Source organism: Geotrypetes seraphini, chromosome 11 (assembly GCF_902459505.1).
Source record: "Geotrypetes seraphini chromosome 11, aGeoSer1.1, whole genome shotgun sequence".
Classification (NCBI taxonomy): domain Eukaryota; kingdom Metazoa; phylum Chordata; class Amphibia; order Gymnophiona; family Dermophiidae; genus Geotrypetes; species Geotrypetes seraphini.
In genome coordinates this window covers 116027270-116048993 of record NC_047094.1, presented here as the reverse complement: position 1 = coordinate 116048993, position 21724 = coordinate 116027270, and the positions used below count along the sequence as shown (strand labels likewise).

The following is a 21724-nucleotide window of genomic DNA, read 5'->3' as shown; positions in this document are numbered from 1 at the left end:
TTAAAAAGATCCTGACCTCCTCACCGATCCAGCGGGCAGGCAGGAATCGAGGCAGGAGCCCGATCCTGCAGGGGCGTTGAGCCGTTTCCGCCCCCCCCCCCCCCGAATCCAGCGGGGGCCTACTCTTAAAAAGCGAGCAACGCTAACGGCGCGCCTTTGTGAAGCGACACTTATTGAAGCGACATCCCTTGAAATCCTCAAAATAACCTGTATAACATGATAATTTGTTAGCACTGTTTATCACCATAAGAACCTATACAGACAGATAAGTTGTTAGTACTGTTTACCTCCATAAGAACCTATACAGACTGATAAGTTGTTAGTACTGTTTATCTCCATAAGAACCTATACAGACTGATAAGTTGTTAGTACTGTTTATCTCCATAAGAACCTATACAGACTGATAAGTTGTTAGTACTGTTTATCTCCATAAGAACCTATACAGACTGATAAGTTGTTAGTACTGTTTATCTCCATAAGAACCTATACAGACTGATAAGTTGTTAGTACTGTTTATCTCCATAAGAACCTATACAGACTGATAAGTTGTTAGTAATGTTTATCTCCATAAGAACCTATACAGACTGATAAGTTGTTAGTACTGTTTATCTCCATAAGAACCTATACAGACTGATAAGTTGTTAGTAATGTTTATCTCCATAAGAACCTATACAGACGAATAAGTAGATAGTTACTGTTTAGCCCCAAAACAATCTATACGTCCTCCTTATAGTCTGAGAAGATACTAGTACTGTCTATCCCCTAATATCCTGACAAGCACAGACAAACTGCTATAGCTGACACTCTTCGTTTGTGCTTCCCATTCCTACTTAACCTTGATAGTATTCCCCCGAACCAGTAGGGACCCTCACAATTCAAAGAAGAGCTCCACTTCTCACAACAGTGGGAAGAAAACTCACCCATCTCTGAACTCACTACTGAAGGACACAGACGCTACAGAACAAAAGGGAAAAAAATAAAATAAAAACGCCTCCTCCTCCCCTAACATCCCCACACCTCCCAACCTGCACATCACACCAGTTACCAAACAGCATAACCTCCTGCACCCTACACAAACACCACCATGCCTCCCAACTTTTCAACAAACGTACTCCTACATCTACTACTCTTCCTACTTCTAACCAACAGAAAAACAGAAGGTTATCACACATCCTCTATCCCAACCTTAACAGAATCCCAAAGGTTCCCACTACCTACCAGAAAACTTCATTCACCCAGAAACCTGATAGATTGCTCCTCACTCAACCACATCAGCATACCAACCAGCTGGGGAAAAAGACCACCTCCAAAACCAAAGCCAGAAAACCGCAACCATCATCCACAAACCAAAGAAAATCTCCTCCACCCAAACCGCTCACCCACTCCCCAAACTCTCAACATCTCATTATCCTGCGCATACATGAACATCAGATCAATAAGCACAAAAGCAGACCTCATTAAGGACTGGATAGTTAAAAAGCAACTAAGCTGCTTATTCCTATCCGAAACCTGGCTAACCTCGGAATCCGATCCCACCATCACAGAACTATGCCCTATAGGTTACAAAATAGAACTGATCTGCAGGAAAAAAAAAACGTGGTGGAGGTCTAGCCATCATACTCAAAAACAACATCAATATAAAGACCCTAGACAAACACACCACCCCTCACCTAGATCTCCTAGCCTGTCAACTATCCGATGATTCTCTCACAGGAACACTAACATGCATCCTCTGTTACTCAACACCAGGAAAATGGAATGACAACAAACAAGATATCGAAGAATTTATTTACCAGAACTCCCTAACCTCACCTCATAATCTAATCCTAGGAGATATAAACCTCCATCTTGAAGATCACACCTCTAAACAAGTAATAAATTTACTCTCATACCTCAAAGCACTGAACTACCAGATCCTCGACCCCCAACCCACACACGAAAAAGGCCACCAACTAGATGTCGCTGCTTACATGACCCAACACCCCCACAAACCCGAAATCCATATCTCAAATGGGGCCTGGCACCCCTCACTCTGGTCAGACCACTATGAATACACCTTTAACATCAACTGGCCTCAAAACATCAACAAACAACCGCCAAAAAAAACCTCCTTCAAAACACGCCAAAAAATTGAACCCCCCACATTCTGGGACAAAGCAGACCACTCCATCACCAACACAGCCCCCAACGAATTCATATCCCAATGGCGAACCATAAGCGAAACCATCCTGAATGAACTAGCCCCAGAAAAATTAAAATTCAAAATATGTAGACCTTCTGATAAATGGTTCGACTCCGAACTCCTCCAATCAAAAAAGCTCTGCAGACAACTAGAGAGAGACTGGAAAAAAAATAAGAGCTTAAAACACACTAAAACTGCATGGAGAAATCAAATTAACCAATATAAAACCAAACTCAAGGAAAAACGGAAAGCCTACTACTCCAAAATGATAGGCACAAAAATCCCAGACACAAAAAAGCTATTCAACCTAGTAAAGAACCTCACTGATACTAAACCTTATCTTGCCACTCAAGGTACCCACCCACCGACAGCCATCCACCTAGCAGACTACTTCAAAAACAAAATCACTAATATCAGAACCGCATTCATCGATACACCCACCCATCTCGAAAAGATAACAACAAACCCAATAACAGGCGAAGCCATCGTAGCAGACAGAAGCTGGTCCAACTTCCCAATCCTACTTTGGTCGGATATGAACCGACTCTACAACAAATACAGCCATGCCTCCAGCGAACTAAATAATTGCCCCACCTACCTGTTATCAAACGCCTCCACCACATTCAAAACCAACTTTATGTTATGGATTCAAACCACACTAACAGAAGGCCAATTCCCACAGGACTTAGGAGAGATCTTAATCACCCCAATCATGAAAGATCACAAAGGCCCAATAGATAGCCCCTCCAACTACAGACCTATCGCTTCAATTCCAATATACGTCAAAATAATAGAAGGCCTAGTCACACAATACCTCACAATCTACCTGGAAAAACATAACCTACTCCACCCCTCACAATCAGGATTTCGAACCAACCATAGTACAGAAACACTACTTGTCTCTCTTCTAGATACAGCCCGGCAACACATCAGTAAAGGAAAAAAGATGATACTAATACAACTTGACCTCTCTGCTGCATTTGACCTAGTTGACCACACCATATTACTACAGATACTCGACGCCATAGGGATCTCTGGCAAAGTTTACAACTGGTTTCAAGGGTTCCTCAAATCAAGAACCTACAGGGTAAAATACAATGATATCAAATCAGAGCCATGGGCAAATCCCTGCGGAGTTCCACAAGGATCACCTCTCTCACCTACACTCTTCAACCTCTTTATCTCCTCCCTAGGAGCCACCTTAGATAACCTAAATGTCACATCCTTTAGCTATGCAGACGACATCACCATACTCCTCCCCTTCGACCCTTCAGAGCCCACCACCACCGCAAAGCTGGAAACAACCCTAGATACAGTAGAAAAATGGATGATGGATCATAAACTAAAACTAAACTCAGAAAAAACAAAATTCCTCCTGCTCGAAAAAGCCAAATCTCCTACCATCACAGAACTGATAATCAGAAATACCAAATACCCAATACAACCCGAACTAAAACTACTAGGAGTCACCATAGACAGATGTTGCACAATGCAGTCCCAAATCAACAAGACGACCCAGAAAGCTTTCCTAACCATGAGAAACCTACGCAAAATCAGAAAATTCTTCAACCAAACACAATTCAGACTAGTCGTACAATCCCTAGTCTTAGGTCTGCTGGACTATTGCAACTCCCTATATCTTCCTTGTCCAGCCATTATGATAAAGCAACTCCAGACCATACAAAACACCGCCCTCAGACTGATCTACTCACTTAGAAAATATGATCACATAACAACCGCCTTCTTAGACTCCCACTGGCTACCCATACAAGCACGAATTCAATTCAAATTCCTCTGCCTATTATTCAAAGCAATACAAGGCTCTTCCCCATCCTACCTAAACAATCGCTTAAACCAGATCTCCACCACAAGACAAAGAAGAACCCCAAATCCTTTTGCCTTCCCTCCACTCAAAGGCACACAACGCAAGAAAATGTTTGACAACCTTCTGGCAACACAAGCAGCAAAACTCAACCATTCCATCTCCAACCTGCTGACAACATCGGACGACTTCAAAACATTCCGTAAAGAAATCAAAACCCTGCTTTTTAAAAAATTCATCCAAAAACCTTAAACCACTTCACCTACCTCCAGCTAAGTTCACCTACCTCCAGAAAATTCACCTACCTCGACTGAACTCATCTACCACCAGACAATCCTCCCCCAAGTATCACACCTAATCACCCTTCATATAAACAGACCATAAAAAGATTGTAATCTTGCCTACTCTAACTGTGTTCCATTTGCTAATATCACACTGCTAGGCACTGTCAGTTTTCTATCCAACCCATAAGATCCCCAAGAAAAAAAAAAAAAAAAAAAAAATTTGTATCCTCACTGGAAAATGTCCAGTAAAATCCTCTGTAATGTGATCATCTCTGGAAATGTCCAGTCAAATCTTTTGTAATCCGCCTTGAACTGCAAGGTATAGGCGGAATAGAAATCCGTAATGTAATGTAATGTAATTCCTAGATTTCTTACAAATATGCTGATATGCATTGTTTGCTTTGTCTGTTTCTCTTATGAGGCTATGCAATGAAATACATATATTATGTTGTATGCTCTACTAGGTTAAGCTTATGTCTTCTCCTATGCATATGATATCTTAATTCTCTCTATAGCCTTTTCTAACACCCTAGAGTACCTGAAAACCACTATTGAAGACCTATGTACATGGACAATGAATAACTTCCTCAAGCTAAACAAATGTAAAACAAAAATATTATGGTTCGGAGATTACAATTCATTACTGAGCACAGAACTAGATCTATCCATATGTGAGAGGCTAAAAATAGAAAATTCCTCCAAAGTGTTGGGAGTCACACTTGACTCAGACCTAACCTACAACATTCATATCACCTCTCTAGTGAAAAAATTCTTCTTTAAGATGAGACAGCTGAGGGCAATAAGACTAGTCCTAACAGAGACCAACTTTAGGACAGTAGCACAATCTATCCTACCTGGACTACTGCAACTCTCACTATATGGGGGCATTACAGAAAAAGAGTGAGAGAGAGACTACAACTACTGCACAACACAGCCGCAAGAATAATCCTAAAAAATAATCGATATGAAAAGGCAAGTCTGTTGTTGGAACAACTGCATTGGCTACCGATGAACAAGAGATTTCTTTTCAAGATAGCCTGCATGGTTCACAAAGTGATCTAAGGAGAAAACTCAGAGGGATTAACATCTGATATCAAAGTCCCACATTCCTTCTTCAATTCATGCATAACACAACACATCAAACTACCTCTCCCATCACCTAAAAAAATACGGTGGAAAAAATGTTTGAATACCAGGCTCCCCACATCTGGAACAAACTCCCAGTACAACTAAGACAACCTACCACATACCTTGACTTCAGGAAAAAGCTAAAGACATAACTTATATACTCGAATATAAGTCGATCCGAATATAAGTCAAGACCCCCATTTCCCCCCCAAAAGGAGGAAAAATGGTTGACACAAATATGTCGAGCGGCTTAATATTCAAGTGCCCTGCCCTGTCAAGCTCTGCACCCAGCCCCCTTCCCTCCCAACCTCTGTCAGGTTCTTTACCCAGCCTCCTCCCTCCCCTCTCAGACTCTGCACCCAGCCCCCCTCCCTCCCAGGCTCTGTACCCTCTCCCCCCTCCCTGCCCTGTCTTGTCCTCCTATCTCCACTGCTGATCCCTGGTGGTCCAGAGGTACAACAGGCAGGAGCGAGCTGTCCGCGCTCCTGCCCCATTGCTAATCCGGTCAGTGGTGGCTGCTGCGATATCGAGTTTCTTTTGCTGCTGAGCGACAATGAGTAGGAGCGCGTTTTGGCACTCCTGCTCGCCACTGAGCAGCTTCTTGACTGGCTCCCGCAATTCTTGTGAGTGAATGAACATCGCTTCTGCCTTTTCAAGGTACAGCTTGGGGCATGGAAGATGATCAACACGGATTTTTTATGTTGGGGGTGGGGAGGTGTGCTATTGGGTTAATGCAGAAAACTAATTTGGGGGAGGGGGGTTCTCCTTTTCTTTGCCACCTCAGACCTGGCTGTAGATTTCTCACATTGTGCTCGTCTGGCAGACATTAGCATATGGCTTTGCATTTCTGCAGATTGACTAATTGCCTCCTTTCCATACATTTTAATATTCTGTGTGATGTCTACTATACCAGTTAACTGTAGTGTTAAAACCCTTCTGCATAATTTGGCCAGTAACAAGCACCTAAACCAGGGATTGGCAACCTTTTTAAAGCAAAGAGCCAATTTATCCTAAAAATTTGTCTCAAGATTTGCAAAGAGCCACAATGGGTAGAAAAGGGAGTTTGAGATATTCTAGGTCTCTCACTCTCTTCCGTCCCCAAAGTCTAGCTTCTCTCCCCTCTTCTTCCCTCCAATCCCTCACAGGTCTCTGCACCTCTCTTCCCTCCCTCTCTCCCCTGCCCGTCCTCCTCCCTCCAACCCATGGCCAAGGCTCGCTCCCCTCTTCAGGCCCCAACCCTTTAATCTCCCTCCCAACCCCTTGATCTCCCCTCCAGGCCTACCGAGGTACCTGGTGGTCCAGCGGGGTCTTTGTGACAGGAGCGCAGCCGCCTCACTCCTGCCTCTTTGTGGCTGCCTTCTAAAATGGTTGCTGTGATCTTTCGTGGCTGCTTGCAGCATTTCCTGCTGTGAGAGGTTGTGGCTGCCATGAGGAGGCAGGAGCAAGAGGGCCATGCTCCTGCCACAAAGACCTCCTGCTGGACCAGCAGGACCTCAATAGGCCTGAAGGGGGAATTGTGGGGTTGGGAGGGAGATTAAAAGGTCAGGGCCTGGAGAAACTGCAGCCACATGGCAGAAGGGCCGCATATGGCTCATGAGCCACAGGTTGCCGACCCCTGACCTAGACCACTTGTTAACTGCATGCTTCTGCCTGCGGGTAGGTCCTTCAGCCAGGTATTTTTGATGTTTAAATTAACAAGGGTGTTACACATTTTTAAAACTTAACAGGGTTTAAAGTATTTGAATGTAATGTCAATGTTTGGCACTTATTTGAAGACAGAAAAACTGTTGTTTCCCTTAATTTCATCTTTGAATATTCACTACCCTTTTACCTTTTATACAAGTATTTTTGTTGTTCTGCAAACTAATTTTAATGTGAGTAAATTATGAAATGTTTGGCAATAAAAATGGTTATGACAATAACAACCAAAAGTAAAAATTAAATTAAACCTTAGAGGAATGAAGGTGAATGCAAGTATTTGAAGCCAGTTTCTCTGGAATGTTTCCTTTCACTGCTGTAGAATTGGGTATAGATGTACATTGAGAGCTCAATTTGACCTTTTCCTGGATGATGATGGGATGTTAAATGGTTAAAACAGGAGCCATTAATGTATGTTTTTAGTGTTTTATTGCACATTTCTCAGTTTAAAGCCAAATTTTTTTATAACTATGTTTCTCTTTAGGAGGGCTTTGTGATTCCTGATGAAGGAGCGCCACTAGAAGAGCAGGAAGAATATTAAAATCAATGGGACAGAGTAAAATCATGTGCTTAACTGTAAAAGATTCCCTCTATTCAGATTGTTTCTTGACAGAAGCAAAATACCTCTCTCCTTGAAAAGTGCACTTTGCTGAAATTTCACTCCTTTCCAGTGGTCTGATCAGTATATTTTGGAGAAGATCAAAAGCAAGGGCAGTTTTGGAGATTGTGCAGTTGCTGGTCTGAAAGTTAATTTGATATTCAATGTGCTGAGTTAGAAATGTAATATTATGTAAGAAGCAGAGACTACAGTTACTGAATGAACTCCGATTCTACTAATAGGTCAAAACAATGCAAAATAATTGAACAAATTGCCTTAGGAGAATTTAAAATATGCTTCCCAGTGTGTGAAATTCATGTACTCATGATTGTTGACCAAGAGTCTTTTATGAAGCATTTAGGGCCTCTGTCATTAAAACAATGAATTTCAACCCTTTCACAAGCTGTTTTAAACATGTTCAGTGTGTAAATTATCTTCCATCACCAGAATGCTATATGGTAACAATGAAATTAAGTATCATTGGCTTTCCTCTCAACCTAGGACACAGTTCTGGCAGTCTCATGGATAAGCTTTGTATCTGTTCCAGTTAACATTTGTATAGAAATTTTTTCCTCTTGCACTATCCTTGCTTACACCTTCTTTCTGTTTTATCTTACTCCTGCTCAGAGAGATTGTTTTCTCCCAGAACACATACATCTGTGTAAAAGGCAAAACCCTTTCTGACAAACCTATTGTGTAGTGCATGAATTTGTGGAATCCAGAGATCCAGAATCCAACTTGATTAAAGACAATGCAATGCCAAAAATGCAAGTGATGAGCCGTTGTTTACTCTATAGTGGTGCTATTTCTGATTCTTATGTGGCCTTTAAGTCTGTTGCCCTGAAATTTCATTTTGCAAAGAAACATGTTCCTTATGGAGATTCTCAACAGGGGTTGTTTTTTTTTTTTTTTTCTACTTTGAAACAGTTTCTAAATAAAATTCTGTATTTGAAGTCTTTATGTAGTGGAATTTTTGTTGAACTAAGGTAGTGAGGGACATATCTGACTTGTATAAATCTGTAGTAAGTCTGAATCCCACTTACACTTTTAGATAATGCAGGATAGGAATCACTTAAATGGTCTAGCTAGTCTCCCTTGAGCATTGTATCTGGGATCATTTGTTCAGATACAATAAATGATTTTTTGACAAAACATTTGGATCCTTGCAAATATATTGTGGCCATTTTTACCTGTGCTAGTGTCTTATATACTAAAGTTTCTGTTGAGCTTATAACATGGAGATTTGATTTGTAAGCAAAGATATTTTTTAGCTGGGGGGACAGGAAGTGCCCTTTCTCTGAGGACAAACAGGCATTATATTCTCACATATGGGTTGTATCATCCACAAAGCCCTATGCAGACACTTCTAAGTGTACTGTCACTTTAAATCTTTGAAGCAGTGCCCTTCACTGTGTGCATGCAGGTGCCTTCCCATCCAGCAAAACAAAAAAACCGCTGTGGAGATAGTGATGTTCAAGATGCAGGACCATCAGTCTTTAATTTCCATGAAGCTGAGAAGCTGTATTTTTCCAGCTCTTTTGCATGTCAGACTTGTGATATTTTTGTGCCTTCTCGGTACTTTTTTCCTCTCCATCATAATTCTTTATTTTATATTTTTTCCAATATTTTTCTCATGTTTGATTAAATTTTAACAACTTTTGACTTTTTTTACCCTTAGGCCGCTTCAAGTCTTGTGCGCAGGGAGATTGATTAGTTTTCAGTATACTTTTAACTTGAGCATATTCTATAAAGATGTGTGCGCAGGTTTTAGTGCGCATATCTGAAAAGGAGGCTTGACTATGGGAGGGGTGAAATAGGCCGCTGCAAAGCCTCTCCAGAGGAATTATGACCTCACACCGACAACCTAATTGCTGTATAAAATATAGATTTATTAGTAATAAACAAAAGTCAGCTTACATGTAATACAGTAACAGCAAATTAGGCCAATGGATTACATACAGAGTTGCCGGCAAGTGATAGAGATCCGTTCTGAAGTTTAAGGCAGCCGGTCTGCTGCTTTTATACTCTAGTACAGTAGCCTAGAGTCAAGAGTACTACCCGGTTACAAATTACATACTCACTTTCTATTGGCTTGTTACATTTGTCATTTCTGTTGATTGGATGGTATACATATTGGTCATTGAGTCATATTGAAGCATGAGGTCACCTGGTGCCAAATATGACTTCTCTATTTTCCCTGACAATACATTCTTAATACTAAGGCCAATAATTCCTGAGAGTGGGCCTCCTCCCTCCAAGGCTTGATTGTAGATCTTTCAGCGCTTTTTACCTGCAGTTGATATGACTTCTGGTAAGTCACCATGACCTGGAGTTATGTGGTTTGGTGACCCAAGCATTTCTTAGAAAGTCCCAGAATATCCAATGCAGTCAGCAGATAACCAATGCTGTCACAGTCAGCAGATGTTAGCCAGTTTCTAGGGCAAATATGAACTTCTCATAAAATACTTTTTTATACTGACAGGGAGAGAGATGATTTTTGCATTGTTCATAAAGCTTGGGTAAGTTCAATTCAACAGCACAGTAAATGTTTCTTTTGGGGTTCCATGAGGGTTTTCACCTTCATTCTCCATGAAGGCCTTCTTCCTTAGTCTCCTCATTCACCTCTTGAAGCCTATAGAGGCTTCACCAAGCAGGATCAGAGTAGAGATGAAGTTCTTTGAAGAGGTGGAAAAGGGGTTACTAATCAGTAATCAAGCTTAGTACTATTAAGAAGACAACTGTCATTACCACCCCCAATCTAATGATGTACCAGCTTCAGTATGACTCATGTAATCCGAATGAATCATATAAAATCAGAAGAAAATTGTATATAGAGGTAAAAATACAATAACCAATTATAAAGCAATGATATGGAGTAAATAGGAGGTTGCATTTATTCAATCAAAAATCTCCAAAATCAAATATATGGATATACGTAAAAATTCATTAATCGATTATAACAATGCAATAAAGATGAATAAGTGAATTGGTAACAAATCATCAATTACAGATGAGTATCTGTACAGGTATCAGCCTCAGATTCCAATTCTGGTAAAGAGTGTGTAGTAATCAGATGATGCGCCAGGGCGGGGCCTAAGGCCGCTATTGGGCGGCAGCCAGACGGAGGAGCAGGAGTGGGAGGACTTTACTCCTGCTTCCAAAGATGGAGGAAGCCTTCGGGAGCCTTGTCGCAAGGAGCAGGAAAGACTGGGCACCCCTACAGCTCCCAACTTTTTGGTGCCGGGGGTGGGTGGGCCGTGCTGTGCCTGTCACGGGGAGGGCCGTGCTGGTCGGGGGGGGGGGCGTGTTTTCTTCAGGGAGGAGCACGTTTGTGTGTGGGGGGTACATTTCTTGATAGGCCTGCCTGTCTTATTAATTTTTTTTTATGGCCATGGAAAAAAATGAATAAAAAGACAGACAGACCTGTCAAAAAAACCTGCAGACCTAATGGTAACTCAGTTACGGACAGGTCTGCAGCAATCGGGTCTGCTAATAGTAAAACCCGATTCAAAATAACCAAGCAATTGTTAGTGAATCAATCGCTTGGCTATTTTGCATGGGGTTTTACTAATTTGCATGGGAGGATCGCTACAGGCTTTAGTGAATGGGGTTGGAGGGAAATTTGGTCGCAAAGGGCTCGCAAACCGATCGGTTTGCTTAGTGAATCTAGGCCAATGTACCTTACCAGGAGTTACTACTATAATTCCAACTAAAAATAAAAAGAACAAAATATACTGAGAGTAATGATATTCAGTCCATCAACTCATAGAACCTGCAGTTACATGTTATGTATCTCTGTGGGAGCTGGTTTAATGTCTTTATGGTGCACAAGAGTACTATGTCCTTGTAGTTTAACTGCAAAAGGGTAAGATTCTTCAATGGTATAAGGTCCGTGGAAGGCCAGTTGTATCCAGTTGTTTTTCTGGAAGGCGCACTTATACACTTACTGTCCTGTGTGTTATTTGTACACCCACAGCGTTGGAGCCCTGGCAGAAGGTTTCCTTTTTTCTTCTAGCAGCTGCAGCTCTGTCTGTAAAGAAAAAACAAATTCTGATATAACTTGAAGCAAAGCTCTCTGGCCTGGTTGTTGAAAGGGTGAAAAATAAGGAAGTCTTCCAGTACATAGCTGGAATGGACTGGTAATGAGATCTTTAAACTGTAGTGTTCTATTTCGAACAGCATACAGGGCTGCTGGCAAGTACTTGAGCCAATTTTTTGATTCCAAAGGCATAAGTTGTTGTTTTTTTTAAGGCCACCTTAAGCAAATCATTCGCTTTCTCAGCATAACTATCTCCTGTGGATGGTAAATAGTAACAAATTTATGTTCGATACCCAATGATTTGCCTAGTTCTTGTAGAAGCTCATTTCTAAAATGACTTCCATTGTCAGAGACTATGGCCTCTGGAACACCATATCTGCTTACAATTTCAGTGCAAATTTTTTGAGCAGCCTCTTTACCTGTTTCTGATGTACAAGGATATGCCTCTATCCATTGTGAAAAAGGACATACACACACCGACAAATATATTTTCCCTTGATTCTCAACAATCATGTCTGTATAATCAATATACCACTTCCTGCAGGGTCTGGAATAGGAATGATACCTAATGGAGTAGGATTTGTCTTGATACAGACAGGGCATTTCTGGACAATTTCTTTCAAAATGGTATCTAACTTAGGGTGCCATAAAATCGATTTAAGTCTAGCACTGAGATGAGAAAAAGGGGCATGTGTTTTGGAGTGGTAATCCTGTGCATATAACCACAGAGATGAAGTGGATATGTAAATTCTAATGTCTGTTGTTTTCCATATCCCTTTTAACTGTTTACATCCTAAACTTTGCCATTGTTGTAATTCATCTGGTGTAACACCTTCTGCAAAGGAAACTTCAAGTTTCTCAGGGTATGCTCTAGTGCTGACATACAATGAAACAGAATGCTGATATGTAGTGGCCTCCTTTCTAGGAGGTCTACATGTTGATGTGCTTGTTGGTTGAAGGAAGTGTCTGTGATATGAGCTTTTATTTTAACAATTGCTACTGGAATTGATCTCTGTTGTAGGGCTGTCATTGGACGCTCCAATAAGGTAACATGTTGAAGTGGTTTTCCTGCACTAGCAATAAACCCTCTTATTTGCCATTTATCACAGTTCTCTTTGATGCTTTTGATGGCATAAATGGAGTCAGAGTAAATGGTAAGTTTCTGATCCGCATATGTTTCAAGGGTTTGCAAAAGGGCTGCAAGTTCAGCAGCTTGGCAGTAAGGGAAGCTGGCATGGTACTCCATCCACTTTCAAGAGCAAGCAAAACAAAAAACTCCATCCACTTTCCCAAACTTGTTCTTTGGTGTTATAAATAAACTATGCAAATGCAGTTCCAGTTTTTGTTTGTGAGCCATCCACAAAGACATGGAAACCGTCTCTGTAGGGTTTTAAATTCTGTTTGGTAGGGGGTCTCTTGTGGACATTCATTTAAGGCCACAGCAGCTGGGCCTAAGAAAGCAAGGAATGGCTCAACTTTTGCAGAAATGGTGTCTGTGTGTGTAACTGGTTTGATTTCAATATTGCCTGTCATAAGGATGGCAATATAAGTAGATGGCCTTCTTGTGGTAAAGGCAACAGTTGGCATGGATAGTATCTTTTGTATAGTGTATGTGGAGTGTAAGATAATACAAGCATAAGGTAAAAATTTATAAATTTTTAGTACTGCAGTCACTGCGGCCACTACCCCCTGTTCACAGCTGTTGAAACATTGTTCAACAGGTGTGAAAGATCCTGATACATAGCAAACGGTGTTATCTTGTTGACAGGCTATTGCAGCCCACCCCTCTGGGTGGTTTATGACATACAAATCTACAGGGAGAGATTGCAGTGGCAGCATGAATTGTGGGGCTTTTCCCAAGTCAGCTTTCAGAGATGTGATAATGTTGGAATCAGTGTCAGACAGTTGAATTTTATGTTTCCCTTCAGGGTTCCCTTTTAAATGAAGTCTCAAGGGTAAAATTCTTGTGCTCAGGCAAGGGATGTAATCCCTGCAGTAATTTAGGATCCCTAGTAAGGCTCGTAACTCTTGTACTGTCTGTGGAGTGGTCATTTGTTCTACCTCTATCAGCAAAGTTGGACATAGGAATTTACCATCCACTCTGATAGTGTGGCCCAGGAAAGTGATTTCCTGCTGACAATATTGGACTTTGCTAAAATTAATAGCATATCCTTTGCTGATGAGGAAGTGGGTGAGGTCATCGGTAAGTCCCTGTATGTGCTGAGAGTAAAATATATACGTACACAAAAAGTGAAGCATGTGAATTGAATGGCATAGTATCCCTGAATCCCTGTAAATCGTGGGATATTACTCGTGAAAAGATTCCCGGGCTCTCATGGAGTCCTAGTGGGAGCCATTTCCACATAAAGTGATCTGTCCCTACCGTAAATGCTGTGAGTGGGCGTGAGTCTGGGTGTAGGACAATGGAATAAAAAGTATTTTATAAATCAATGACAGAAAATCAGGAATGTAAATCAGGGTGGCTGGGTTTGGTAACACGAGGAATTCTTACTCTAAGAGACGATTTAGGCCCCTTAGGTCATGGATCACGCGCCAAGTTTTCCCATCTGCTTTCAGAACAGGGAAAAGAGGTGTATTCCAGGGTGATTCAGTTGGTTCAATTATGTCATGCTCAAGAAGGTCATCTATTAACGCCTTGATGCCTTCCAAGGCCTCTGGTTTAAGGGGATATTGTGGAATGGTTGGGCCTGTCTCTGGATCCTTTAAAATTAATTTGAGTCTGGTCACACTTGTGACACGATCATATTGATGTTGAGGGTCAAATTTAGGCATTGATCGGCTAAAACCAGCAAAGGAGATCACCGCCTTTATTTTAGAAAGCCCATCTCGTCCTAAAAGGTTCACTGCGCAAGTTGCAACATACAGAATGTCTGAGAGTACCAGCTGTCCATCAATTATCAAAAGAACATCTGGGATGATGTGGTTCTGCAGTGGAAATTGTGCATGTAGAGACTGTATAGTGAGGTAGGACAAAGTTAATCGAAGTCATAGTGGCACCTGTGTCAACAATGAAAGGAATATCTTTTTGATCTCCAATCAGTACATGTTTAATGGGCTCTGTCTGCGCAGTGGCAGAGATGATCTGCACATATTGTCCTAGTCATTGTTCATTAAATGGATTGTTTGAGGTGAATTCCCCTGTTGGGCCTTGCCATGGCTGGGGGGGGGGGATTCTGTGGATATGGGAAATCGGGGGAATAATCCCAATAGTGGGTATTCTGACTGTTGTTGGCAGGAGGGGGCATACCGTGGCCACGTCCTCCCCTCTACTGCCCCTACTAATATCTTTAGACCAACATTCAGTTGCATAATGACCATATTTACGACATGTCAGCATTGCTCATTCCTCTATAATTAGGTCCAGAGCTTCCGGTATTCTGAGGCCAAGGAGCATTATTCTGTGCCCATTGAATTAGTGCAAGCTGAACTGCTTCTTTTTGGGCAAGCTGCACTGCCTTTTTTATAAGAACATAAGAATTGCCGCTGTTGGGTCAGACCAGTGGTCCATCGTGCCCAGCAGTCCGCTCACGTGGCAGCCCGTGGTCAAAGACCAGCACCCTAATGGCCCTTTGTCAAAGACCAGCGCCCTAACTGAGACTAGCCCTACCTACGTACATTCTGGTTCAGCAGGAACTTGTCTAACTTTGTCTTGAATCCCTGGAGGGTGTTTTCCCCTACGACAGACTCCGGAAGAGCTTTACAATTTTCTACCATTCTCTGATTCGTACAGAATCTATCCCCTTTCAGTTTTAGAGAGTGCCCTCTCGTTCTCCCTACCTTGAAGATGGTGAACAACCTGTCCTTATCTACTAAGTATATTCCCTTCAGTACCTTGAATGTTTCGATCATGTCCTCTCAATTTGCTCTGTTTCATTTGTATGAGTACATCAGCAGACTTCTCTTTTTGTCCTTCTTGTATTTTCTGTCCTGTGCATAACCAGAGCCTTTTTCTGAAGCTGTAACAATTCTTTTTGATCTTTACTATCCGCTTCATCTATGGTTTTTGAATAATGTATGATGTGGGACACAATTTCTGACCAGGTTTTGCCTTCTGTACCTACAACACTGTCTAATTTGGATTGTATGCTTCTGGGCATTGCATTTTTTAGTATCTGAAAGGCTAAACTTTTCATTTTGTCCTTGGAACAAGGGTCTCCTATTTGCGATTCCCACTTCTCCTCAAATTCCTGAATGAAAGAGTAGATGTCTGTCCCACTTTTGTATTTCAAAGAAGCAAGTTTAGACATGTCCTTTTCATCGGGATAGCGAGACTTCAGGGCATCCCACACTGCTGATCTATAGTTGTTAAACCTATCCCCATCAAAATTTTTAACATCAATTGTATAATTAGCAATGCCAGCGTCAGCAAATATATCAGTGGTTGTTTTACCTACGCACTCAACTAACAGGAAGCGAACATCGCCGAGAGCTAGCACCCATTGGGATGTGATTTATTCAAATTTAGAAATCCAAGGGGAAGCCCCTGCAAGCAGTGGGGGAAGTTGTGCCTTGACAGAAAGCTTATCAGCAAAGCTCCATGCTACATAATCAGTTTTAATTTTCCCTGTGTTAGTCTGTTTAATCATAAGTGGAGCTTGGAAAACCTGTGCTGGAGTTGAAGGAGTCTGGGACTGGTTTTCCTAAGTGTTGAACTAAGTTTTCTCTTAAATAAAATGCTGAATTATGTTTTATTGCGGACCTAACTTATCTCATGTTCTAGCCTGCCTGCACTGGGTGTTTTAGCTAGGGCATTCTAGCTTCTTATGGCTATCTCAGTATACATGATATTGTATTCCGCCCTCCTGGACATGTAACAGAAAGACTGCAGGGCTTAGATAAGTGACCTGCTAGTGACCTGCTAGTGTGAGCTTAGGACCAATGATTGTTAAGAAAAGTAACATATGAAAAGTTTTTTATCCCAAGATAAGCAGGCAGGTATTCTCACATATGGGTGACGTCATCCGACGGAGCCCCGATGCGGACGCCTCACAAGCAGGCTTGCTTGAAGAAACTAGAAGTTTCGAGTCACCCACACCGCGCATGCGCGAGTGCCTTCCCGCCCAGCACAGGGCACGTCTCCTCAGTTCTTAGTTTTCCACGGAGCCGAGAAGTCCATCTTTGACTCTCTGCGTTCAACTTTGTTCACTTTTGCCTTCTCTCAACCGCGGTTGGTGACTTTTCTTCATGAATCACTGTTTTATTTTGTTTTATTTGTTTTTATCTAGTTTTAAAAAGAAAATTTTTTTTGTCTTCCGTCCGTTCTCCGGGACAGGCCGCTCGGCCGCAGCCCACGAGCTTCGACCTTGCAGCAGCTGTTTTTCAGACTATGTCCCGGCCAGCTACAGGCTTTAAGAAGTGTAGCAAGTGTCGGAGCACGATCTCAATCACAGACCCTCATAGACGCTGCCTCAAGTGCCTTGGGCCTTGACATCATCCCAGGTCATGCCTGCCTTGCCAAATACTTCAGCCTTGAGCTTTTAAGCGTCGTTGCATTCAAGTAGACAAGCTCTTCGAGATGGAGTCTTCGACTGATCCCTTGACTTTGAAGGCATCTTCGGCTTCGACTTTCATCGAGCCTCCTTCTGCACCTCCTGCTTCTACCTCGAGCCTCATCAAGCCTTCATCGTTTGCAGCGGCTCTTGCTTCGACATCATCTGCTGTATCTTCCCCTGTTTCCTCAGGTCAGATAGCTTAGCAGTCGGTTCCACCGGTGGTGATTAAAGTGTCTATGACTGCTAAGTTGAAGCACACTCACACTGCCTCGAAGGAACCTCCAGCCAAGGCAGGTGATCCGGTTTCTGACGCGGATCCCACCTTGCTGGCTTCTTTCCAGACATTTTAGAGAAGCAGTTTCTTCAGTACCTTACTATTATGGGTCCTAAACTGCTTCCTATTATCCTGCCTGGGCATTCAGCAGACTCCCGCAAGGTCGAGCCACTTCCTATGTCCCAGTCGGAGTCACACTCTTTGCAGGGAGCAGAGTCTCTGCGAGTGTCTGGTCTGCCACCTAAGCACGAAAGGCAAGGAGTAGATTCTTTGCGAGTGCATCGACAGGATTCCTCATACTCAGCAGGGAGCAGAGTCTTTGCGAGTGCATCGAGGTTCCTCCTCCAAGCCGCTGGAGCTTCGATCTTCAGCCTCTAGTCCTATTCATACATTGGCATCGGCTGCTTCCATCTCCGAGGCAAAATCTCCTCGATCATCAAGGTCTGGTTCTAGATACAGTTCTCACCATCGTTCGAGGCCTTCATCAAGGCATTCTTCCCGGCATCGTTCCTTGCAGGATATTCCATCTTCCTCGAAGCCTCGCTCTACTCCAACCTCGACCAGACCACCAACTCCTCATTTGAGGTCTCCAATGCCGGACCTCGAGGATATCCCGGCCTCGATTGCTTTGTCCAAGTCACCAGGTTCCTATGAGACTTTTTTCCATGCCGAAACTTCTTCTTCGACACATGCTGCCTCGACATCCTCGAGTCCTTCTCGGGACAAGGCATCGCCAGATCAGCTATCTTTTTCATCTTTCCTACGACAGATGGCTGTAGACTTGGATGTTAAATTGGATACTGGCTCCAAATATTCTAAGGAATATCTCAAAGTCATGCGTCTTCCTCAGCCTCCGGCAGAGTCTCAAGCTTCCACTTCATAAGCTTTTGGACCAGACTTTTACTCGATGCGTGGAGACTCCCTTTTCCATATCAGCAGTTCCTGGAAAATTGGACTCGAGGTATAAAACAGTGCATCACAAGGGATTTGACAACTCACAGTTATCTCCTCAATCCCTACTAGTTGAATCTTCCTTGAAGAGATCCCATCCTTCCAAGGTCTATGCCACAGTCCCTTCTGGAAGGGAGGGGAAAACTATGGACAAATTTGGCCGTCGCATCTACCAGAATGCTATGATGTCCTCTAAAGTTCTCAATTATAATTTTTATTTCATTACTTATTTTGAATTTCTTCTTTCTCTGCTGCTGAAATTTTTGACTTATATGGATAATCACATGCATTTTGAGTTTCAAGAAGTCATTGCTTCTTTTTCTCAGTTGCGTCTCCATCTCCTGTAGTCATCTTATGATGCATTCGAGATATCTGCCCGAGTGGCTGCTTGCTCTGTGGCTATGCGTCGTCTTGCAGGGCTTCGAACCATTGACATGGACCCTAATCTTCAAGATCGCCTGGCTAACATCCCTTGTCAAGGCAACGACCTCTTTGACGAGTCAAACGAGGCAGCCACTAAAAAATTATCTGACCATGAAAAGTCATTTGCTTCAATTGTCAGACCTAAACCGAAGTCAACACTTGCCAAGCCTGCACGTCCTGCTGTTATCTATCAAAGGCGTTTTGCTCCAAAGCCAGTTCCTTATACTCGCCCTCCTCTGAAAAAACAGCCACCTCAGAAGCAACAGAAATCCCAACCTTCTGCTGCACCTAAGGCTTCTCAGCCTTTTTGACTGTTTAAAACAGAGCATAACCTCCATCGTTCTGTCTCTGTCTCCCTTTCCCCCTATAGGAGGTCGTCTCCATCATTTTTACAACAGATGGACCTTAATTACATCAGACCTCTGGGTTCTTACCATCTTCAGGGAAGGATACTCTCTTCATTTCACTCAGGTTCCTCCAGAGCTTCCTCCAAGAGAGTATCCTTCCAATCCATCCCAGACCGCCCTTCTTCTTCAGGAAGCTCAAGCTCTGCTTTGTCTCCATGGCATCGAACCAGTCCCCTTGGGACAGCAGAACAGGGGTTTTTACTCCCTTTGCTTCCTTGTTCCAAAGAAGACGGACGATCTGCGACCCATTCTGGATCTCAGGGCTCTCAACAAATTTCTAGTCAAAGAAAAGTTTCGAATGTTGTCCCAGGCATCCCTTTATCCCCTTCTCGAGCAGAATGACTGGTTATGCTCTCTGGATCTTAAGGAGGCCTACACTCATATTCCCATCCATCCGGCCTCCTGTCAGTATATCAGATTTCGGGTGGGGAATTTGCATTATCAATAGTGGTAGCCGCAGCTATAAGGAATCATGGTTTTCCCTACCTAGACGACTGGCTCATCAAAGATTCCACGTCTCAAGGGGTTATTGTAGCGACCCAACGGACTACCTGGTTCCTACAAAGTTTGGGATTCGAAATCAACTTTCCCAAATCTCAACTTAAACCCTCTCAGAATCTACAATTCATTGGAGCTGTTCTGGACACCGTCCAACTCAGAGCATTCCTTCCACAACAACGTCTAGAAGCTCTGCTTCACCTCTGTCGCACAGTGTCTTCTCGCTCTTCCATCTCTGCGAGACACATGATGGTGCTTCTGGGTCACATGACCTCCACAGTACAAGTGACTCCTTTTACCAGACTTCACCTCAGAATTCCTCAGTGGACCCTGGCATCTCAATGGACGCAAGTTTGCGATCCTCTTTCTCGACACATCACAATCACTCCTTCTTTGAAGAAGTCTCTCCGTTGGTGGATGCTCTCTTCCTATCTTTCCAGAGGCTTGCTTTTTCAAACTCCCCCTCATCAGAAGGTCCTCATGACAGACTCGTCAACCTACGCCTGGGGCGCTCATCTCGATGATCTCCGTACTCAAGGCGTCTGGACCGGTACAGACCGTCAGTGTCATATCAATCAGTTGGAACTCAGAGTGATCCTCAAAGCTCTCCTTGCTTTTCAACATCTCCTTCACGACACAGTAGTCCTCGACCGCACGGACAACCAAGTCGCCATGTATTATGTCAACAAACAGGGAGGGACAGGGTCTGCCCCCCTTTGTCAAGAAGCTCTGGAAGTTTGGGACTGGGCAATCCATCACAACACCTTCCTCAAAGCTATCTACATTCAAAGGGCTCAGAATTGCTTGGCGGACAACTTGAGTCGTCTCCTGCAACCTCACGAATGGACTCTCCATTCCTCGTCTCTTCATCACATTTTCTCATAGTGGGGAATTCCTCAGATAGACCTCTTTGCAACTCCCCACAACTACAAACTGCCTCAGTTCTGCTCCAGGATATACTCTCCTCACCGCCTCGAGGCAGATACTTTTCTTCTGGAATGGACAAATCTTTTCCTTTACGCATTTCCTCTATTCCCTCTCATTCTCAAGACTAGTCAAATTGAAGAACATTCATGCCACCATGATTCTAATCGCTCCTCGGAGGCCGAAACAACCATGGTACTCCCTTCTACTTCAACTCAGCAGCAGGGAGCCATACCTTCTTCCAGTTTTTCCTTCTCTGCTTACACAGAGTCAAGGATCTCTGCTTCATCCCAACCATCTACACCTGACAGCCTGGTACCTCTCAACATAACCCCTCTTCAGTTTTCTCAATCTGTAAGAGACGTTTAAGAAGCTTCTAGAAATCTTACCACTAGACAATGCTATCACCAAAAATGGACTAGATTTTCTACATGGTGTTTTGCCCATCATAAGGAGCCTCAGCATTCCTCCTTATCTTCTGTTTTGGACTATCTTTTGCACTTATCCAAATCTGGTCTCAAGTCTACATCCATACGAGTCCATCTCAGTGCAATTGCGGCTTTTCATCAGCCTATTGAAGGGAAACCCCTCTCTGCTCATCCGGTGGTTTCCAGATTCATGAAAGGACTTTTCAATGTCAAACCTCCTCTCAAACCGCCTCCTGTGGTTTGGGACCTCAATGTGGTCCTTTCTCAACTCATGAAGCCTCCATTTAAACCAATTGATAAGGCTCATCTGAAGTATCTCACTTGGAAAGTGGTATTTCTCATTGCTGTCACTTATGCTCAACGAGTCAGTGAGCTACAAGCTTTAGTTGCTGACCCACCATTCATTGTGTTCCATCATGATAAGGTGGTTCTTCGTACTCATCCGAAATTCCTACCTAAAGTGGTCTCAGAATTTCATCTCAACCAATCCATCGTTCTTCCAGTGTTTTTTCCAGAGCCTCATTTTCACCCTGGAGAATCAGCTCTTCATACTCT

At 42.9% G+C, this 21724-nt stretch overlaps 1 protein-coding gene across 3 annotated transcripts in view; it reads left to right on the top strand.

Annotated features, from left to right (window-relative positions):
* Positions 1-8630, top strand: part of MAPRE1 (microtubule associated protein RP/EB family member 1) — a 145545-nt gene extending 136915 nt beyond the window's left edge. For 2 of the 3 annotated variants that reach the window (XM_033914492.1, XM_033914493.1), the window contains exon 8: positions 7599-8630. In XM_033914492.1, the coding sequence (XP_033770383.1) occupies positions 7599-7655 (57 nt within the window). In that variant the 3' untranslated portion in view covers positions 7656-8630. The remainder of the gene's footprint in view (positions 1-7598) is intronic. The other variant, XM_033914494.1, reaches the window with a different exon arrangement.
* The last annotated feature ends 13094 nt before the right edge of the window (positions 8631-21724 follow it).